Source organism: Nicotiana sylvestris, chromosome 12, assembly GCF_000393655.2.
Source record: "Nicotiana sylvestris chromosome 12, ASM39365v2, whole genome shotgun sequence".
NCBI classification, from domain to species: Eukaryota; Viridiplantae; Streptophyta; class Magnoliopsida; order Solanales; family Solanaceae; genus Nicotiana; species Nicotiana sylvestris.
This window is the reverse complement of record NC_091068.1, coordinates 133,934,107-133,953,471: the sequence shown is the minus strand read 5'-3', so window position 1 is coordinate 133,953,471 and position 19,365 is coordinate 133,934,107. Positions and strand designations below refer to the sequence as shown.

General features: G+C 37.5%; 1 protein-coding gene across 1 annotated transcript; it reads left to right on the top strand.

Annotated features, from left to right (window-relative positions):
• Positions 1 to 86: 86 nt before the first annotated feature.
• LOC138883773 (uncharacterized) lies at positions 87 to 6,239 on the top strand. The gene is made up of 3 exons (XM_070164484.1): positions 87 to 578; positions 4,504 to 4,803; positions 6,096 to 6,239. Exons 1-3 carry the CDS (start codon positions 87 to 89, stop codon positions 6,237 to 6,239), a joined length of 936 nt encoding a protein of 311 aa, XP_070020585.1.
• Positions 6,240 to 19,365: the final 13,126 nt, after the last annotated feature.

Genomic DNA, 19,365 nt, shown 5'->3' with positions numbered 1-19,365 from the left:
GAAAACCACCCAGGCAAAATTATCAAAATATTCCCGAGAGCGAGTTATGTGCACCAACTCAATCTTATGTGTGGAATGTGTGTGATATGTGTGGTGGTCAAGATGGTCGCTTTCACGGTTGTGCTTATATTTCTTACCTTCCCCCAACCCCTTACTTTGATGGTTCTTCTTTTTCTAGTGAAGTTAATAGGAATAAAAAACCTAGGGAAGCTGACCTAAAGAAGATCGAAGATATGTTAAAGTGCATTTTGGAACAACATAGTAAATTACAACTGCAGATAGAAAGGCAGGAGGAAACTATTCACAACTTGAAAGTTCATATGAGTCAACTGGTTGAAGTTTTTAATGCTCAACAAGCCAATATTGTGAATAGTATCCAAGAAGAGCGTGAATTAGATACAAAAATTAAGGAGCTAGAGGAGAAGGCCAAAGTAAAACACCAACAATCAATCAAACTAAAATGTGAGGATGCCGATATCGTAGAAGAGATACTAGAGTCAACTAAGGATATTGAGAATACATATTTAGTTGACTCTGTTGTCATTAGTGTTGAGAATGTAGACAGTCCCAATGTTCATGTAGTTGAGCGCATTGGTCCACACTCCAAGCATTTTTTCACATTGTGTTTGGATGATGATATGGAAATAGAGTCGTCCGAGCCACTTGAGGAGTCAATGAATGAGGAACAAAATGCTTACATTCTGGAATTCTTCTTGCTAGAAAGTCGGGATTACACACCTCATCCAAAGGCCAAGAAGTGCAGAATACTACATTATTTTATTGGGCTAGTCAAATTCGTTCTACCACCCCAGGAGCATGATCACAGAGCAGAATCAAAACCTGGGGTCCAATTCATAAGTTCAAAGTGGAGGTAAAAAGTGATTCACGTCGTGTCGCGGCGTTAAATCAAGCGCTTGTTGGGAGATAACCCAGCTTTACTGCTTTGTTTTTTGTATTATATTATTTGTGTTGCGTCGATTTTTGAGTTTCTAGGACCATGGAAAACAAAGTTATTAGAAAGATGCAACAACAAACCAGATGGTTAGAACTAAGTGTGAGGTACCCGCACGAAGGACCAAACCCGGGAGAAGTTTGAGTACCCCATGAGCTACTAATGCGTCAGCCTTTGGCCTACCAGGGAGTTTCTTTTACCCTCTTATTAGTATAGTGTGCATTGGGGACAATGCACAATTTTAAGTGTGGGGTGAGGAGATTGTCTATGTGACTTTCTATGTTATTTTAGTTATGTTCGTTTAATTGAATATTTTCTTTAAATAGTAAAGATTAGACTTTTTCCGACGATGGATATCCTAGACAATTTTCTTGAGGGATTTAAGTCTAAAGAAAAAAGTACAAAAACATTTCTTTGTAGCTAGTGTAGTAATTCCCCCTTGGTTTTTCTTTGTGCCGCAGTTCTTTTCCAAGGATTTTGTTTGAACCGGGTGTAGTTAGTTTTTTGTTTTTTTGGAGTAGGAGCCATTGTGTTGTGTTTTGAAATGAAGCAATATCTCTTGACTTTGTTATGCCTTGAGAATAGTGAGTACTTTGGTTGTGACGCTTAGGCTCAGTTTTTGACTCTTGTATAAGTATCTTAAATTATATGATTTTAACTTTGCTTAACTACTTTGACTATAGTGTCTTGATGAATCCAATCCTGAGTGAATTATATGTCATGTGTTTGTAAGGTTTTGCGTTATTCAGTGCATTGCATTCGATGTCTAGAACTTGCCCCGTGTGTTTGCAAAGCAAAATAGTAGTTTTGTTCAGTCTTGGAAGTGATATAGGCGTTTCTTTGTTGAACCACATATGTATATTTTACCCGCCTAATTGTTATGTATCGTAGTTAACCTCTTTGAGCCTATAATCTTGTTTTTTTGGCAACCACATTACAAGTCTTACCCATTTGTTTGAATTAACCATCTTTTTGAACCTTTTCACCTCTCATGAGCACTTGAATTGTTATGAACTTTTTAAAAGTTAAAGTGTAGGGTGGTTGGTTTGGATTTTGAGTGGAACTAATGAAATAAGGAGAAAGGTGCACTGTTTTAAAAAAAAGTAAGAGCCACTTGAATTGAAAAAGAAAGAAAAGAAAAAAAATAGTTGTATTGTTGTGAAGAATATTCCTTGTGGTGGTGGCTTTTGACGTAATTGTGCTTAAAGAAGTATGGAGTTAATATACATTGATGTGAATGTAGAGTTTTGGTTTGACATAAGTGGGGTTTTAAATGTTAAATGTATGTATTAAAGTGATTAGGGAGGTGTAGTCACTTGTATATCTAAATGTATCCTATCCATCCCTCAGCCTACATTACAACCAAATAAAGTCTTACTTGATCCTAGACTGAATAATCTCAATTAGAGTAGTACACTACGGGCAAGCCTATGGTGCATCTTTTGTGGCATATGAATGTTGTTTCTGAGAGTGAGTAAATTCTTTCTATCTTGAGTTCCTAATGGTTCTTAACTTTTATATTGTGTGGAACTACTATCTTTTATTGTGTGAGGGCACTTGATTCATGAAGGAAATGTAATATCAGTGACCTCTATGTTAGAATAAGTGGGTGAGTTGTGAATAATGCGTGGTACTTGTGAGTCAAATCTTGAGGTGAAGATGTTACACTTTTGTGCATATTCTATTTTAAATATTCTTGGTGTGATGAGTTCGGGAAATTGCTTAAAAAGGTCGTGTCTATATAAAGTGTAGTTTCATTGCTCGAGGACGAGCAACGGTTTAAGTGTGGGGTGTTGATGATCGGCTATAATTGCATATTTTAGTCGCTTATTACACTCTAATTTACTACACTTTAATTGAGTTTGAGCTTTAATCGCTAGTGTTTTGCACTAGTTATGTGTTTTATGCCTTGTAGGAGTGATTCCGAGCTGTGAAGATATTATGGAATGAATTCAAGTGATTTGGAGCTTTGAAGTCTGAGTAAAAGCCCAAGGAATTAAGCTTGGATCGTGTTGGGGGATCAACAGATGATAGTTAAGAACGAAACAAAGAATCAAGCGGGCATACGATGCATTGTCTAGTAAAATGCACATAACTTTTCACTCAGAACTCCATTTGGGCTCCAAAGTATATCGTTGGAAAACTATTTGAAAGGGATAAAACTTTCATGTTTTGCATTTTTGCAAATTCCCGCTATTGCAGCGCGCAGTGCAACACGCCAGTGGAAATTTCCTGCAGCCTGTCAGAATCAGCAATCTGAACTTTCTCACTGCTGCACCGCATGGTGCGTCGCCCCATGCAGCGCGATAGTGCAAATTTTACAGAGTGGTTGTCCTATTTCGCACTGGAGAAGGTATTTTTGTTTGGGCCCGACCCTACTTGGTATAAATACATGTAAAAACGCTATTCAGGAGGTTGGACAGATTTGAGACACAGATTCGACCTAAGGAGGCACAGACACAATAGGACCAAGGCGGGGAATTCTTCTACGAGTTTTTCCTTCCTATTCCTATTTTTCATTGTTGGTTATGACTTTTAGTATTGTAGTTTTACATACTATTATGAATAGCTAATTTGTTATCTAGGGTTTTGATGGAACCTTTTGTAGGATAAATTCTTATTATGTTTTTATATAATTGAGCCGTAGTATAATCTCTATTTGTTCAACTATGTTCTTGTTGTAGTTAATTGATAGAATACTCAATTAGTTGTGCCTATTTAGTATGTATTACTCGGGAGAGAGTGCATATTTAGGTAGTTGTTGAACAATATCACTCCCGACGTATGTGAGGAATCAATAACCAAGGGTTTAAAGGTGGGATTAGGGATAACGAAACCTTGGGTGCGATCTAAGTGAGTTGTAATTAAAGTCAGCTAGCATAACTCGGGAGAGTATGTCTAGTAAATTGTCGTAATTACTCGGGAGAGAACTACAACACGCAAAGCGCTCATGATCGGTAGAGAATACTTAGGCGAAATTATAGAAGACATAGCGGGAATGATTCCGACAATTGGAAAAATCATAACTCTAGACCTCCTTAATCTTTTCTCCAACCCGTAGTATCTTTAGTTGTTAATCTACTAATTTAATTATTTAGTTAATTAGGTGTACATATTGCTAGGTTTCAAGTTTGAACTTTTATTTTAATTTTTTTAGTATTTGATTTTTTTATTTTAGTTTTATTTGTTTATTTGAGAAACATGGCATCACGGAATTATGAGAATTTTGATGTTGGTAATTCTACTTTTAATCATCCTTATGCATATTGTGAAGAAAACCACCCAGGCAAAATTATCAAAATATTCCCGAGAGCGAGTTATGTGCACCAACTCAATCTTATGTGTGGAATGTGTGTGATATGTGTGGTGGTCAAGATGGTCGCTTTCACGGTTGTGCTTATATTTCTTACCTTCCCCCAACCCCTTACTTTGATGGTTCTTCTTTTTCTAGTGAAGTTAATAGGAATAAAAAACCTAGGGAAGCTGACCTAAAGAAGATCGAAGATATGTTAAAGTGCATTTTGGAACAACATAGTAAATTACAACTGCAGATAGAAAGGCAGGAGGAAACTATTCACAACTTGAAAGTTCATATGAGTCAACTGGTTGAAGTTTTTAATGCTCAACAAGCCAATATTGTGAATAGTATCCAAGAAGAGCGTGAATTAGATACAAAAATTAAGGAGCTAGAGGAGAAGGCCAAAGTAAAACACCAACAATCAATCAAACTAAAATGTGAGGATGCCGATATCGTAGAAGAGATACTAGAGTCAACTAAGGATATTGAGAATACATATTTAGTTGACTCTGTTGTCATTAGTGTTGAGAATGTAGACAGTCCCAATGTTCATGTAGTTGAGCGCATTGGTCCACACTCCAAGCATTTTTTCACATTGTGTTTGGATGATGATATGGAAATAGAGTCGTCCGAGCCACTTGAGGAGTCAATGAATGAGGAACAAAATGCTTACATTCTGGAATTCTTCTTGCTAGAAAGTCGGGATTACACACCTCATCCAAAGGCCGAGAAGTGCAGAATACTACATTATTTTATTGGGCTAGTCAAATTCGTTCTACCACCCCAGGAGCATGATTACAGAGCAGAATCAAAATTTGGGGTCCAATTCATAAGTTCAAAGTGGAGGCAAAAAGTGATTCGCGTCGTGCCGCGACATTAAATCAAGCGCTTATTGGGAGGCAACCCAACTTTACTGCTTTGTTCTTTTTATTGTATTATTTGTGTTATGTCGATTTTTGAGCTTCTAGGACCATGGAAAATAAAGTTATTGGAAAGATGCAACAGCAAACCAGATGGTTGGAACTAAGTGTGAGGTACCCGTGTCACACCTCCTTTTTACTACCCCCGGAAGGGTATAAGTGAGTTTTTCCAATTTAAGTGACAATCGAAACAGGATTATTTTTATTTAAAATTCAGAGTCGTCATTTGGGATAATTTGTGGTGTCCCAAGTCACCGATTTTAAATCCCTAATCGAGGAAAGATTGACTCTATTCTATAGTCCGCGAATAAAGAAATCCGGGTAAGGAATTTTGTTAACCCGGAAGAAGGTGTCCGGCATTCCCGGATTCCGTGGTTTTAGTACGGTTGCTCAACTGTTATTATTGGCCTATTATCTGATTTTAATACATGTTTAGACCTATGTACATTTATACTTTTGAAAACCACTTTTACTTATTTAAAGAATTAATTCAAGGTTATTTAAAACATATCGCAAGCCACGCCACATGAAATGCACCTGTGGTTCACGACACGTTCTATTTAACCTTGTTGGAAATTAGAACCGAGCCACATGAAATGTACCCCCGGGCTTTAGTAATAACTGTGATAATTATAATTAATGCACTTAAAGTAAACTACGAGCATTTGTCATCTTTATATCTAAATTAATACAAGGACCATGTAAAATTAAATTGTGGATAGCACACCTCGGACTATATGAACTAAATTTAAACTAGCGGCCTATAAAAACCAACTTTATTATTAAGAAAGTTTGATCAAAATTTTCAATTCCTAAACCTAAAACCTAACCAAGATAAAAGAAAAATCCCACGCCCCCAAAATTTGTGGTCGGAGCGTTCGGCTGCTGCTTCTCCTTTAATCCCAGTGTGTTTTTGTTAATGAAGATAGTGAAGAAGCAGGACAGACGGGTCACGGGAGAGTCTGTTCGTTTGGTTTTTCAATTGGAGAAACAGATGAACGATGGGGATTCTTGGGGTGGCGATCCAAAAAAGTGTTCTGCGGCGCTGCTGATTCTTAGGAGTCTCTAGGTTTTTAGGCGTATTTTTTTGTCTCTTTTAGCTGATAGGCGTTAGGTTTATGTAGGTCTAGAGTCTTTATATTTTGTGTTTTTTGCTAATTAGTCCCTAGGTCTTTTTTGTGTACTAGGTCTCTAGGTTTTTTAAGAAAGGTGTTAAGGGTATTGGGCTAGAAATTTGGGCTTTTATGATTAGCTTTGCTTAAAATTAGCTTAATTAACTAAAAATCTATCCATATAGAAATATTACCAAAAATATTAATTAACCCTACTTAAGTAAAAATAATTTTTAAAATAATTGCCCGTTAAAACAAAATTATTTTTTGGTATATTTTCAAGATTAAATATGACTACAAAACATTAATGATTCTATTTTTGTAATTTTCGTTTCTTATAATAAAATAAAAGTAAAATAGTAAAAATGAGTTGGAATAACTATATTAGGCCTAAATTAAATATTTACGTACTAAAATATGAAAAATCTTGAGGAGGGTAAAAAATCACATGTCTACAACCCGCACGAAGGACCAAGCCCGGGAGAAGTCTGAGTACCCCATGAGCTGCTAGTGCTTCGGCCTTTGACCTACCAGAGAGTTTCTTTTACCCTCTTATTAGTATGGTGTGCATTAGGGACAATGCACAATTTTAAATGTGGGGTGAGGAGATTGTGTGGGTGACTTTCTATGCTATTTTAGTTATGTTAGTTTAATTGAATATTTTTTAAATAGTAAAGATTGGACTTTTCCCGACGATGGATATCCTAGACAATTTTCTTGAGGGATTTAAGTCTCAAGAAAAAAGGACAAAAATATTTTCTTTGTAGGTAGTGTAGTAATTCCCCCTTGGTTTTTCTTTGTGCCGCAGTTCTTTTTCAAGGGTTTTGTTTGAACAGGGTGTAGTTAGTTTTTTGTTTTTTTGGAGTAGGAGTCATTGTGTTGTATTTTGAAATGAAGCAATATCTCTTAACTTTGTTATGCCTTGAGAATAGTGAGTACTTTGGTTGCGACGCTTAGGCTCAGTTTTGACTCTTGTATAAGTATCTTAAATTATATGATTTTAACTTTGCTTAACTACTTTGACTAGAGTGTCTTAATGAATCCAATCCTGAGTGAGTTATGTGTCATGTGTGTGTACGGTTTTGCGTTATTCAGTGCATTACATTTGATGTCTAGAACTTGCCCCGTGTGTTTGCAAAGCGAAATAGTAGTTTTGTTCAGTCTTGAAAGTGATATAGGCGTTTCTTTGTTGAACCAGAAATGTATATTTTACCCGCCTAATTGTTATGTATCGTAGTTAACCCCTTTGAGCTTGTAATTGTAAGCACGTGATTTCTGCCCTATGAAAGAATTACTCCCAAAAAATTCAAAATAAAACGATTTTCCTTGGTGCGCAATTTTGAGAATTTTTGTGACATTTTGGATAATTATTTGTATTTGTCTGTGCATGTTTATTTGTTAAATTAATAAAAAAATACAAAAATATGTCGCATTTGCATTTAGGATTTAATTCTACAATTAGGAATAATTAAGTTTGTTTTACAAGAATGAAAATTACAAAAATAGGCATCTTTTGCATTTTTAGCATTTAATGTCCAATTGTACAATTTTATGCTTAATTATTACTTAATTGTGTGTTAATTGTTATTGGGAGTTAATTTGCGCTTTTATAAATTAATTTAGTTCTATATGATAATTTAAGAATTTTTAGAATTTAGTTTTAGAAAAATAAAAGAAGAAAAGAGAGCAAAAATATAAAGAAAATCGGAATTGGGCTCTTCTCCAATTTTGAACCGAGGCCCAAAACACTTATACCCAACCTTCCCCTACGACCCGGTCCATTTCAAACCGGGTCGACCCAGTCCATAACCCAAATACCCAACACCCCTATCTCCCTATCTTACATTTCACAAAACAAAAAAAAACAAAAAAAAAAAAAACCCTAAACCTAGACCAAACCCATCTGCCCCCTCTCTCTTTCCCTCTTCTTCTCCATCACCTTCCCCAAGCAAGCAGCCATGGCTGCTGCCTTTCCCCCTCACGCCTCACCCTCAACACACACACACACACACGTCGTTCTTCATTGCCCTCACGACCCCAGCTCAAACAAACAACCAACACTATCTCCATCGTCGTCCTCAAGTTATGAATGACCAAACGACCACCTTCGAGCTCCGTCTCGACATCCATGGCAGATATGAACCAGCACCATTGCTTCACCACTGTTGTTTCTGCTACATCCAAACAGACCCCGCTGCCACTGCTTCGTCTTCTTCGTCGTTGAGCTTGAGCTCGACACCCATGGTTGCTGCTGCGTCTTCTTCTCTACCCCGTCACCTACTGTTTCTCTTGCTTCGTCTTCAACAGACCAGTTGACTCCATTCTCGTTAAAAACCAACAAGCAGCAACATCTCCAAGACTGCTGCTCCAGCTCTAGTCGTTGACATCCCTGCTCCTCCCATGAACGACGTAAGCTCCAAGCTCGACTGTGTGTTGTCCAGCATCTGCTTCAGCTTCCACTCGTCCAGCACCTGCTTCAGCTGCGTTGCTGCGTCATCGTTGAGCATCTGGATTCAAAACCAATGACCCACATCGTTTTGCTTCTAACTCCAGTCAACTAGTGCGTCGAGGTTCCGTTCGAATCCGGGCTTCAAACTAGTAGGTTTTCATTTTTCTTGTCTCTTAGTTTTCATTCAGTGAATTCATCTTCCGTTCCTTTTCTTCTTGTGTTTGTGTTCCAGTGGTGTGGTTCGAATTCGAACCCGGGTCTTTGTTTATAGTAGAGATAATTTGTGTTCATTTTGTTTGAAGTTTGTTAGATTTTCGTCAAGTGATTTGATGTCGAGTGTTCATTTTAGTTTGAGTCATTTTCATCCTTGTTATAATGTTGTTAGATCCAATTTAAAGTTTAATTGATTGCTTTGAGTTTAGTGATTTGAATCTATTTGTTTGCTATGATCAATTTGTTATTTTTGTTAAATCTGAAAGTAGGATTGTTGTTAAAAAATTGTTCAGTCAAAATAATTCCTGCTTTTTGTTATTCAGCATATGATTTCAGTTTGCATTTCGATTCAGTTAATTATGATTCATGTTGTTTCAAGTTTACTTTTGTTGTTAATATTGTTGTCTCCTTGCTCGTTCATTTGTGTCTAAGTTAACCAGGATTGGTTCCCAATATGGTTAACTTATTCCCATTAATTTGATGTTGTTCAATCTGTGTTCATGGGATTTGTTGTTTGAATTTGTTTAGAAATTGGTCATATTTGCTATATTTTGGTTGGAATTGATTAGGTGAATTGGTTATAGCTGATGGGGGTAGATTGGTAAATTGCAGTACGTTCAGGGGTAAAATGATAATTTTAGTAAGGTCGGAGGGGGTATTCTTGGAATTGAACATTTGAACAATTATTTAATCTGAGTGCTCTGTCCACTAGGCATTAACAATATTAAAATAATACATAGTGGAGGACAAAACATAATGTAGTGGGGGGAATAATGTAATTATTTAAGTTAAGCATGGGGGACAAGATATAATGAGGTGAAGTTGATATATTTATTTAATGTAGTGGGAGACAAAACATGTGGGCATGGGGGACAAGGGTTTAAAATAAAGAAGACATAGGGTAATGGGGAACAAAGCATGCAATTAAGGGAATATTTCGGGTTGGGGGTTCAAGACAAGAGTCTTGTTATAAATAGAGTCATTTGACACATTTTAAGGAGGACATTTTTTTAGGAGAGAAAATTTTGGGGAGAACTTGAAGGACTTTGACTTAGAGAGAGAGAAAGGAAGAGACTTTTAGAAGAAGAAAAAAGTTGAGAGAGTTGATTGAATTTTGAGAAATCAGAATTTGAGAGTAAAAGAGAAAGACAATTTGAACTTTTACTTGAATAATTTCCGTTTGCCTTTCCTTGGGTGTTATTCAAAATCAGTAAACTACTGCATCTTGTATCCGTCTCTCTTCTGCTTTGACTGCGATTGCATTCCGGTACTGCTGGTTTTTCAATCTGTTACTGGGTTATTCTACTGGTCGTTACTGGTTTTGCTGTGTTGCTGAACCTGTTGTTGCTGTGTATTTACACTACTGCTGCTTCTACTGATCTTCATCTTCTTTCCTTGCTTTCCAAATACCAGGTACACAAACTGATACACTGGTTCATCTTGTAAGCTACTTGAAGCATGAATGCAAAAAATGAGAAATATTTGAAGTTGTAGTTTAATGTAGTCTTTTCTTTCTTTTACTGTCTGTATGTAGAACATTCTATGCGCTGTCCATGTAAACTCTTTAAACGACTCACTTTCGAAACTTAACTATAATAACTTGAAAGTATGTAAATAAAGTAGGACCTTTTCTTCCTTTATTTTAGAGAAAAACGAAAAAATAAAAAATGTAGTCATTCTAAGATTATCCTTTTTTTAAAAAAATAATGAGACGAGCCTCGCCAAATAAAAATGCAAATTGCGGGGCCCTCAATAATTGGTCATAATAAATACTTAGAATTTGGGATGGACTGTTTAGTGAATTTCAATGCCTTCCCCAAAGATAATAACGCGTTAGACTCTTTAGGCACGATTTAATTAATCTTACCTTCTTAAAATTCGGGTGCACATTTATGTGACCCAAATCCAAATCTCAATGGAGTCGAAATGTGTCTCTAATCACGGGTATATTGATTGTGACGTGGTCCGAGATGCATGTCCATGACGTTGCAAATTCCTTTAAAAAAAATAAGACTGAGATGAGACTCGCCGAATAAAAATACAAAATTGCGGGGCCCTCGGTAAATATTTGTTTTAAAATTGCTTAGACTTCGGGATGGACCGTTTAGCAAAATTCCACGGCCTTACCCAGAAATAATAATACGCTAATCGCTTTAGGCATGCATTTTAATAATTTTACCTTCTTAAACTTGGGTGTGCATTTCATGCGATCCAAATCCAAATCCCAAAACATTGAATAAAAATATGTCCCGGATTGCGGGTACATTTCATGTGACGCAATCCAAAGACATGTTCTTAAGCGATGTTCACATTCCTTTAAAAATATAATAAAAGCGGTAAAGAGCTAAAATTTGCACATGAGCTCATAATTGTATAAAATCAGATAAACAAGCCGAATATGACAGTTGAGCGACCGTGCTAGAACCACGGAACTCGGGATTGCCTAACACCTTCTCCCGGGTTAACAGAATTCCTTATCCGGATTTCTGGTTCGCGTACTGTAATATGGAGTCATTCGTTTCCTCGATTCGGGATTAAATTGGTGACTTGGGACACCCTAAATCTTCCAAGTGGCGACTCTGAAATAAACAAACAAATCCCGTTTCGATTGTCCTTTAATTGGAAAAACTCCTTCACCCCTCGCAGGGGCGCAAAAAGGAGGTGTGACAGCTCTGGCGACTCTGCTGGGGATAAATAACCCAGAACCACTGGTTCAGGGTTAGAAATTCGAGCTTAGATAAATTGTTATATTTGGTTTATCTGATTTTGTTACATGTTTGGGTTCAATGTGCTAAATGATGCTTTTACCGCTTTGATGTTATCTGAACTGTATATAAACTGTGCCGAAACCCTTCTCTTCTTACCTCCGGGGAGGAGCTCGCTGGTCGAGACTCCCTATTCTGTTAGTGTCAATACCTGAAATAAGAAAGAGGCTAGACAAGTTACAAAGTCGGACGATCCCGCGGGTCCCCGGTACGTAGCCCCCTCCTCGACTCGAGTTGTCCGCTCGGGTACACAGTCTAGAACAAATACCCAGGTTATGAACCTAGAATAACTCAGCTTCATGTCGGATCACTAGTAGGAACGTTTGTTTGCATCACGTGCATTTGACTTTGGAGGCTCAACACAGGGGTTGGGTCTGTCTAGGACAGGTGTACCAAAAATGAAAATGACCATCCTGATGCATCTTACTTGCTGCTACTTGCGCATTTATTTGATTCGGACTTGTGTGTTGACCGACTTTTGAATATCAGGAATATTGTGAAATTGAGGAAAGAAAAAAAAAAGAAATAGCGGTTAGGGAGTTAATTGTTTATTTTTGAAAAAAAAAACAATACCCAAATACTGTCGAAATTCTGCCGAAAATCTTGTGAAAAATGAAGAAAAGAAAAATGTTTTATTTTATTTCACTCAAAAAAAAAAGAGACTTTTATTTTAAGTTTGGAAGAATAGGTTGGTCATTTTGGTGAAACGAAAAAGAAAATTTTTTCACTTTGTCTTGTTTTCAAAATAAAATAAAAAAAGAAAAGAAAAATAGTTTGTCTTGCCATGAAAAATGAAAATGAAAAAGTTTTTAAATAATTTTTTTATTTATTTATTTGTTTATGAAAATGCCAAAAATAAAAATAAAAAGAGTCGTGCGTTGAGCGTGGTTTTATTTGTTGCAATATATATATATATATATATATATATATATATATATATATATAAATCCAAAAAGTATTTTTCTTTATTTCCTTTCTAGAAAAGTTTTTTTTAGACCCCCAATTTTCAAAAAAAAATAATCCAAAAGAGTCTTTTTAATTGTTTTTTTAAAAAAAATAAAAATAAAAATAAAAATAAAAATATTTTCTTTTAATTTCTTCCAAAAAATCCGAAAATATTTTCATTCTTCTTTCAAAATTGAAAAGAAAATTCAAAATTCAAAAATATTTTTAGAAGCATTTCTTTCATTGAAAGTAAAATTCGAAAAATATTTTCTTTCTTCTTTAGAAGTTTTTCTTTCGAAATTCAAAAAAAAAAAAAAAATCTTTTTCTTTAGAAATCCTTCTTTGCAAAAATGCTCCCTTTCTTCTTTATAAGTCTTTCCTTCAAAAATAAAAAAAATAAAAAAAAGAGTTAGTTTATTTACTTTATTCATGATCACCCGAACTACGCGGGTTTGATTCTCACCGGATGTGAGATACGTAGGCAACCCTCATCGGGTCCAGCCTCCCCTTTTGCTAAAATAGCCAAAAACAAATAAATAAACAAAAAAAAACATGTCAAAATTATAATTTTGTCATAAATAAGTCGGGTGATGTCCCACCTCCCCTTTTGCAAAAAATAGCAAATATATATATATATATATATATATATATATATATATATATATATATATATATATATATATATATATATGCCAAAGTTTAATTTCATCATAAAGAAGTTGGGTGACGCTGTTTTGTCAAGACATAGCCGAATGTTTCCGAAAGGGATGCCGGAAGGCTGACTTTGCATAAACAACCATCTTTTGGGTCATGTCTAAGATTTGGTCTAGTTGACCCACACAGCCTTAAAAATCTTCGTCCCCGAGGCGCTGAAGGGCCGTGTTTGCAACACCAAGTTTTTATTGTAATTTGAAAAAAAAAACAAAGAGTCAGCGGTCAAGTAAAAACCGTTTGGATTTTTAGTCAAAAATAAGTCGAGCCAGCTTCGGCCGCGTCTTAAACCGTTCTTGCCGAAATAGCCTTAGAGTATCTTTCAGTTGTCGAAAGGTTATTTTCGTAAAAAAAATGGACAAGTTTGTAAAGTGTCATAAAATAATCCTCCCCGGCCTCAAAATTCATGTGAAATTTGGAAGGGGCCACATTTGCAAAAATAACCGTTTGGTTGCATTTGTCAAACGAAGAAAGGGAGCTGGCCTTTTGTTTTTGAGTTTGTAAATCTTTTGATTAGAATATGTGGGTTGTTTGATTTTCGAGTTTGTAGGTCATCTTTAAACATTTGAAACCCAGTTTGTTTTATTATGAAAATTGATAAAGGAAAAAAAATGTTTCATTGTTGTTACCTTTCATTTTGGCCGAACTACGCAAGGTCTGATTCATGCGGGGTCATGATACGTAGGCAATCTCCATAAAATTCGACCACCATTGAAAAAGGGAATGATAATAATAATAGAAAAAAGAGAAAGAAAAATAAAGGAAAGCGCGGGTGCATTGCATCTCTGATAGAACGGTTTGACTGCTTAAGTGCATTGCATCTCTGATATATGATTATCTGTCAAATGCCCTAACACTAACGCGATGGCTTCACTTTTCTGTATTCATATATAGAAAAGTGGTTGGTTGTGATAACTCCTCCCTGCAAAGCAAAAAAGGACAATGACACAGAACCTCAGAACCGAGTGGGTCGGTACCGATGACCGACAACAACTAGTCGAACGGAACAACGGGTTGGTAGAAGAAGTAAAAATGCTGAGACAGCATGTGGCAGACATGTATCGGGCATGGATGGCTCGGATAGCACCACTCCCGCCACCACCTAGCTTCCTGGAATCTGTCCTTACCCAAACACCGAGCACAAGGCCAGACGCTCCCCTACACTCTCCATATATAACCGCCTATCACAGCTTTCCCAGCCACCCGAGTAGCTCCATCACTCGCCCTCCGGCTATGATTTCTCAATGCTTCTCCCCTCCCCAACACCACTTTTCTCCCCGTGACCCTAAAAACCATACTTCACTTTCCAGGTGCCCGGCTCCACAAAATGCCTATCCACCCTCACAAGCCTACCGAAATCCATCTGGATCAGGTTTCCGGCCCAGTCAAGCATGCAAGAATGAGAGGTTGCTGAAAAACAGAAAGGCTTTCACCCCTATTGGAGGATCATATGCCGGTTTGTTCCAAAAGTTGAAGCAACTGGACATGTTGAAGCCGATTCATATAAACATGCCAAACCCTCTGTCAAAGAAGCTTGATTTTTCTAGAAGGTGAGCATATTGCTCAGGTGCACCGGGGCATGACACAGAGAAGTGTTGGAGACTGAAGGAAGCAATTCAGAAGCTTATTGATGCAGGTGACATTGTCGTGCAAAATCCGGATGCAACAGACACTAGCCAAAGTCCATCGCCTATTCGAAGTGAGATGCATAGGTCGAATATGATTTGTTTTGAAAAGGAGTATGAGAATTCTTCTAAGATCCTTGGGGGTCCGCGCATGGCAAAGTTTTCAGTGCTATATGTTGGTGGAGATCCCAGTAAGGTTGATGCCGAATTCAGTGGCTAAGATGCCGAGCCTGGCAATTGGAAAGACGCTCCATTCCTTGGTCCGCCAGAGAGGATCTTTGATGGCTAATTTTGTTGTCATTTCTGTTGTCTGAATTATTCTTAGGGTTGTAATCCGGACATTATCTTGTGTCAAATCCTCCTATCTTTCCATTTTTGTCATAGCGGTTTGTGTAGTTTTGTCCAGGTTTGTTTTAGGATTTTATTCTGGTATGTTTTTGTTTGTCTTGTTATTTAAACCATTTCACCATTAGTCAAATGCAAAATCCGGTCTTTTATTATTTCCAGTCATCTTTTTGTTTAGTTCTTTTATCATTTTGTTCAGCCGATTCTAGTGACATGACATGCGCACACAGTTTGGGCCTAATCCTAATAGTTAATCATAAAACCCCGGAAAGGTGATCAGAACATTTAAAGAAAATAAGGACGGTTTGAGATTATTCGGAGCTCGAGTCATACGGAACTAGGGCAAGTAAAACACAAAGCAAACCGTTAAAAGCAAGATTCGCCTTTCATGATAATGAGAGTGAGAGTGTCGCCCAATGGTGCTTTAGAAATAACAAATGAAAAAGCAAATGTGTGAATATAATTGTCAAGTCCAGCACCATCAGAAGAGGCTACAAATCTTTGTTTAATTGTGTTGTTTGCATTTGGCATGTTTTGATGACTGGAATGACGAAGGCATTTTATTCCGCTACCTAAACACTTCATCCTTCGTTACCCCTTTTGAGCCTTATTGTTTTTCTTTCATACCCCTCGTTCGGAATCAGTAGCAACGACTAGAAAACACAAGCATGGAAGATAAAGAAAAGAAAAAGAAAAAAAAAAAAAAAGAAAACAACAAAACGACAAAAGAGAAAGGAGAAATGAGAAAAAGAAAGAAAAGAAAAGAAAATAATAGGTAAATGAAAAACAAAAGAGGAATTGGGAACTACGTTTGACCTGATTCCTCAAAGAGGATACGTAGGCGCCTCACAGCTCGGTCATAGGGTGCATAATGTGCATAATGTGCATAGTGTACATAGTGTAACAAAGTATAACAAAAATAAAAATCCCCCAAGCAAGAAACTGGGGCAAGAGTTGCGCTTGTTGTAAGCAAATATGATTCCGAAGGTTGTAATTTTGAACCCCAAATTTATTTTGTTTTTGAGCCTTTAATACCCTTTCTTTCTAGCCCTATCCAAAACCCCACATTACGGTCCAAAGAAAGACCTTTTGACCAGTCTTCGAAAGATGCCAAGTCATACAAACGAAAGTCGGGAATAGCACCCCGATCCACAACAGAGAAAAGGATCATGGATTGGACATGAATTGATAGCCGAAAAGAATCCCCAGTAGAAAGAGTCATATCGGCAACGCTCCAAATCCCCAGCTGGAAAGTGATACAAATGAGAGAGTCTTATCGGTGAAAATCTTTACGGACACCATAAGATGAGGAAAGCTGAGAGAAAAAACAAAATGAGAGAGGCTTGATAGTGAAAACCCTTCGGGCACTACAAGTCGAATAAGATTAAGAATCAGATGGGGAATCGCCAAATGAAGTCTTGAAAGACAATTGACGGTAGAGGATAGGCCACATGTGCATGTCATGATTATTAGAGTCGGTATCTGCGTTTGATAGGCTTTTATTTATAGTTTCTCTTGTTAAAGAGTCATCTTTTTTCTTTGTCTTTTATTCGGTTCCCTTTTTGTTTATCTTTCTCCTTTCATAGAAAAGTTCCCCAGTTGAGTCTGTTTGGTCAGAACAAGTGAGAAATGACTTCAAAATCTGCCATCAGCTTTCCAATTATGCAAGACCAGATCCGATTAGAACACCCAAATGGTCTAAATCAACAAAGAACAACGCGAAGAGCAGTGGGCATGATTTGGGAAATTCAGATGAGACTAAAAGGTCGGGGGAAATGCTAGTTTCACTTGCTATGCCGCAAAAGAAGAGGGATATCCCCAACAAAAAAGGTTGCTTTCAGTGACACGAATAAACAGAGATTTGGAGTGTTATCCCCAGCAGATCATCTCAATGAACAAGCACGATCTTCAAGTTACATCAGCTGTCATGAAAATGCGTGAGGTCAGATAAGGAGACCGGGAAAATGGTTAAGAGGTTTGGGAATAATGAATCGTCAAGAAGGGTGGAAGGTATCAGCCCAAGCTTCGAGATGGACAGAAAACGCATAGATGGAGAATGGTTGATGGCATCCCCAGCAGGAGTATCACAACCAACCGCCACTTTTTAAACTGACCAAATTTTCTTTGATTTGAAGCAGGGACAGGGAATGCTACCGATGACAGAAAGATGTGCCGCAAGAAAGATTGTCAAACTGGGGCAGAACATTTTCGTTCATTTCAAAAATTTTCGAGGAGTCCAACACAAGTTTGGTGAAAATAGGTATCCTCAGCGGTTTTTTGGGAAAAGGCAAAACGAGTTTTAAGGGAGGTAGTCTTCGAAGGAAGAATCCAGCAAAACAAAGAAAAATAAAAATAAAAATAAAAATAAAAATAAAAATAAAAATAAAAAAAAACCAATTTTGCAAAAGGAAACAGTTTGCAGAGGAATGAAACATCCTACTTAAAAGGAAGTAGTTTTGGAAGGAGTAAGACAACATATTTTACTCAGCAAAGTTATCCTCAGTAGTGTTATCCCCAGCAGTGTTACTCAGCGGTTCCCAGTGTTATCCCCAGCAGATCAACGAGATGTAGAAGCATCCTCGACAGATTTTCGACCAAGTTTCGAGAGGGTCGGACAACCCAGAGTGGGGAAGGAAGAAAAGGAAAATTCATCCCCAGCAAAATAATCCCCAGCAGGTTTTGAGGTAAGACATTTTCAAGTTTTGAGGATATTTTGGGTTCATCCGCCCTCGAATACGATATTTTGGGTTCATCCGCCATCGAATAGGATATTTTGGGTTCATCCGCCCTCGAATAGGATATTTTGGGTTCATCCGCCCTCGAATAGGATATGTTGGGTTCATCCGCCCTCGAATAGGATATGTTGGGTTCATCCGCCCTCGAATAGGATATTTTGGGTTCATCCGCCCTCGAATAGGATATTTTGGGTTCATCCGCCCTCGAATAGGATATTTTGGGTTCATCCGCCCTCGAATAGGATATTTTGGGTTCATCCGCCCTCAAATAGGATATGTTGGGTTCATCCGCCCTCGAATAGGATATGTTGGGTTCATCCGCCCTCAAATAGGATATGTTGGGTTCATCTGCCCTCAAATAGGATATGTTGGGCTCACCCGCCCTCAAATAGGATATGTAGGGCTCATCCGCCCTCAAATAGGATATGTAGGGCTCATCAGCCCTCAAATAGGATATGTTGGGTTCATCCGCCCTCAAATAGGATATGTTGGGTTCATCCGCCCTCAAATAGGATATTTTGGGTTCATCCGCCCTCAAAGAGGATATGTTGGGTTCATCCGCCCTCAAAGAGGATATTTTGGGTTCATCCTCCCTCAAATAGGATATGTTGGGTTCATCCGCCCTCAAATAGGATTTTATTTTTCAGAGTCGTTGTCGAGGTCTGGAGCCCGCCTGAAGAGAGGAAAGGCATTTTATTTTTAAAGTTGTTTAAATCTCGTCAACCAAAAGAAAGGAATGACATTTTATGTTCAAAGTTGTTGTTGAAGTCAGGAGCCCGCCTGAAGAGAGGAAAGGCGTTTTATTTTTTAAAAGTTGTTGAAATCTTGCCAGCCTAAAGAAAGGAATGACATTTTATTTTCAAAGTTGTTGTTGAAGTTAGGAGCCCGCCTGAAGAGAGGAATGACGATTTATTTTTCAAAGTCGTTGTCGAGAACAGGCGCCCACCTGTATAACGAGAGGAATACTTTTCAGTCTTTACATTTCATGTCCTAGGCGCCCACCAGTATAACGAGGGAATACATTTCTGTTTTTTCACTTCATGTCCTAGGCGCCCACCAGTATAACGAGGGAATACATTTCTATTTTTTCATTTCATGTCCTAGGCTCCCACCAGTATAACGAGGGAATACATTTCTGTTTTTTCATTTCATGTCCTAGGCGCCCACCAGTATAACGAGGGAATACATTTCTGTTTTTTCATTTCATGTCCTAGGCACCTACCAGTATAACGAGGGAATACATTTCTGTTTTTTTTCATTTCATGTCCTAGGCGCCCACCAGTATAACGAGGGAA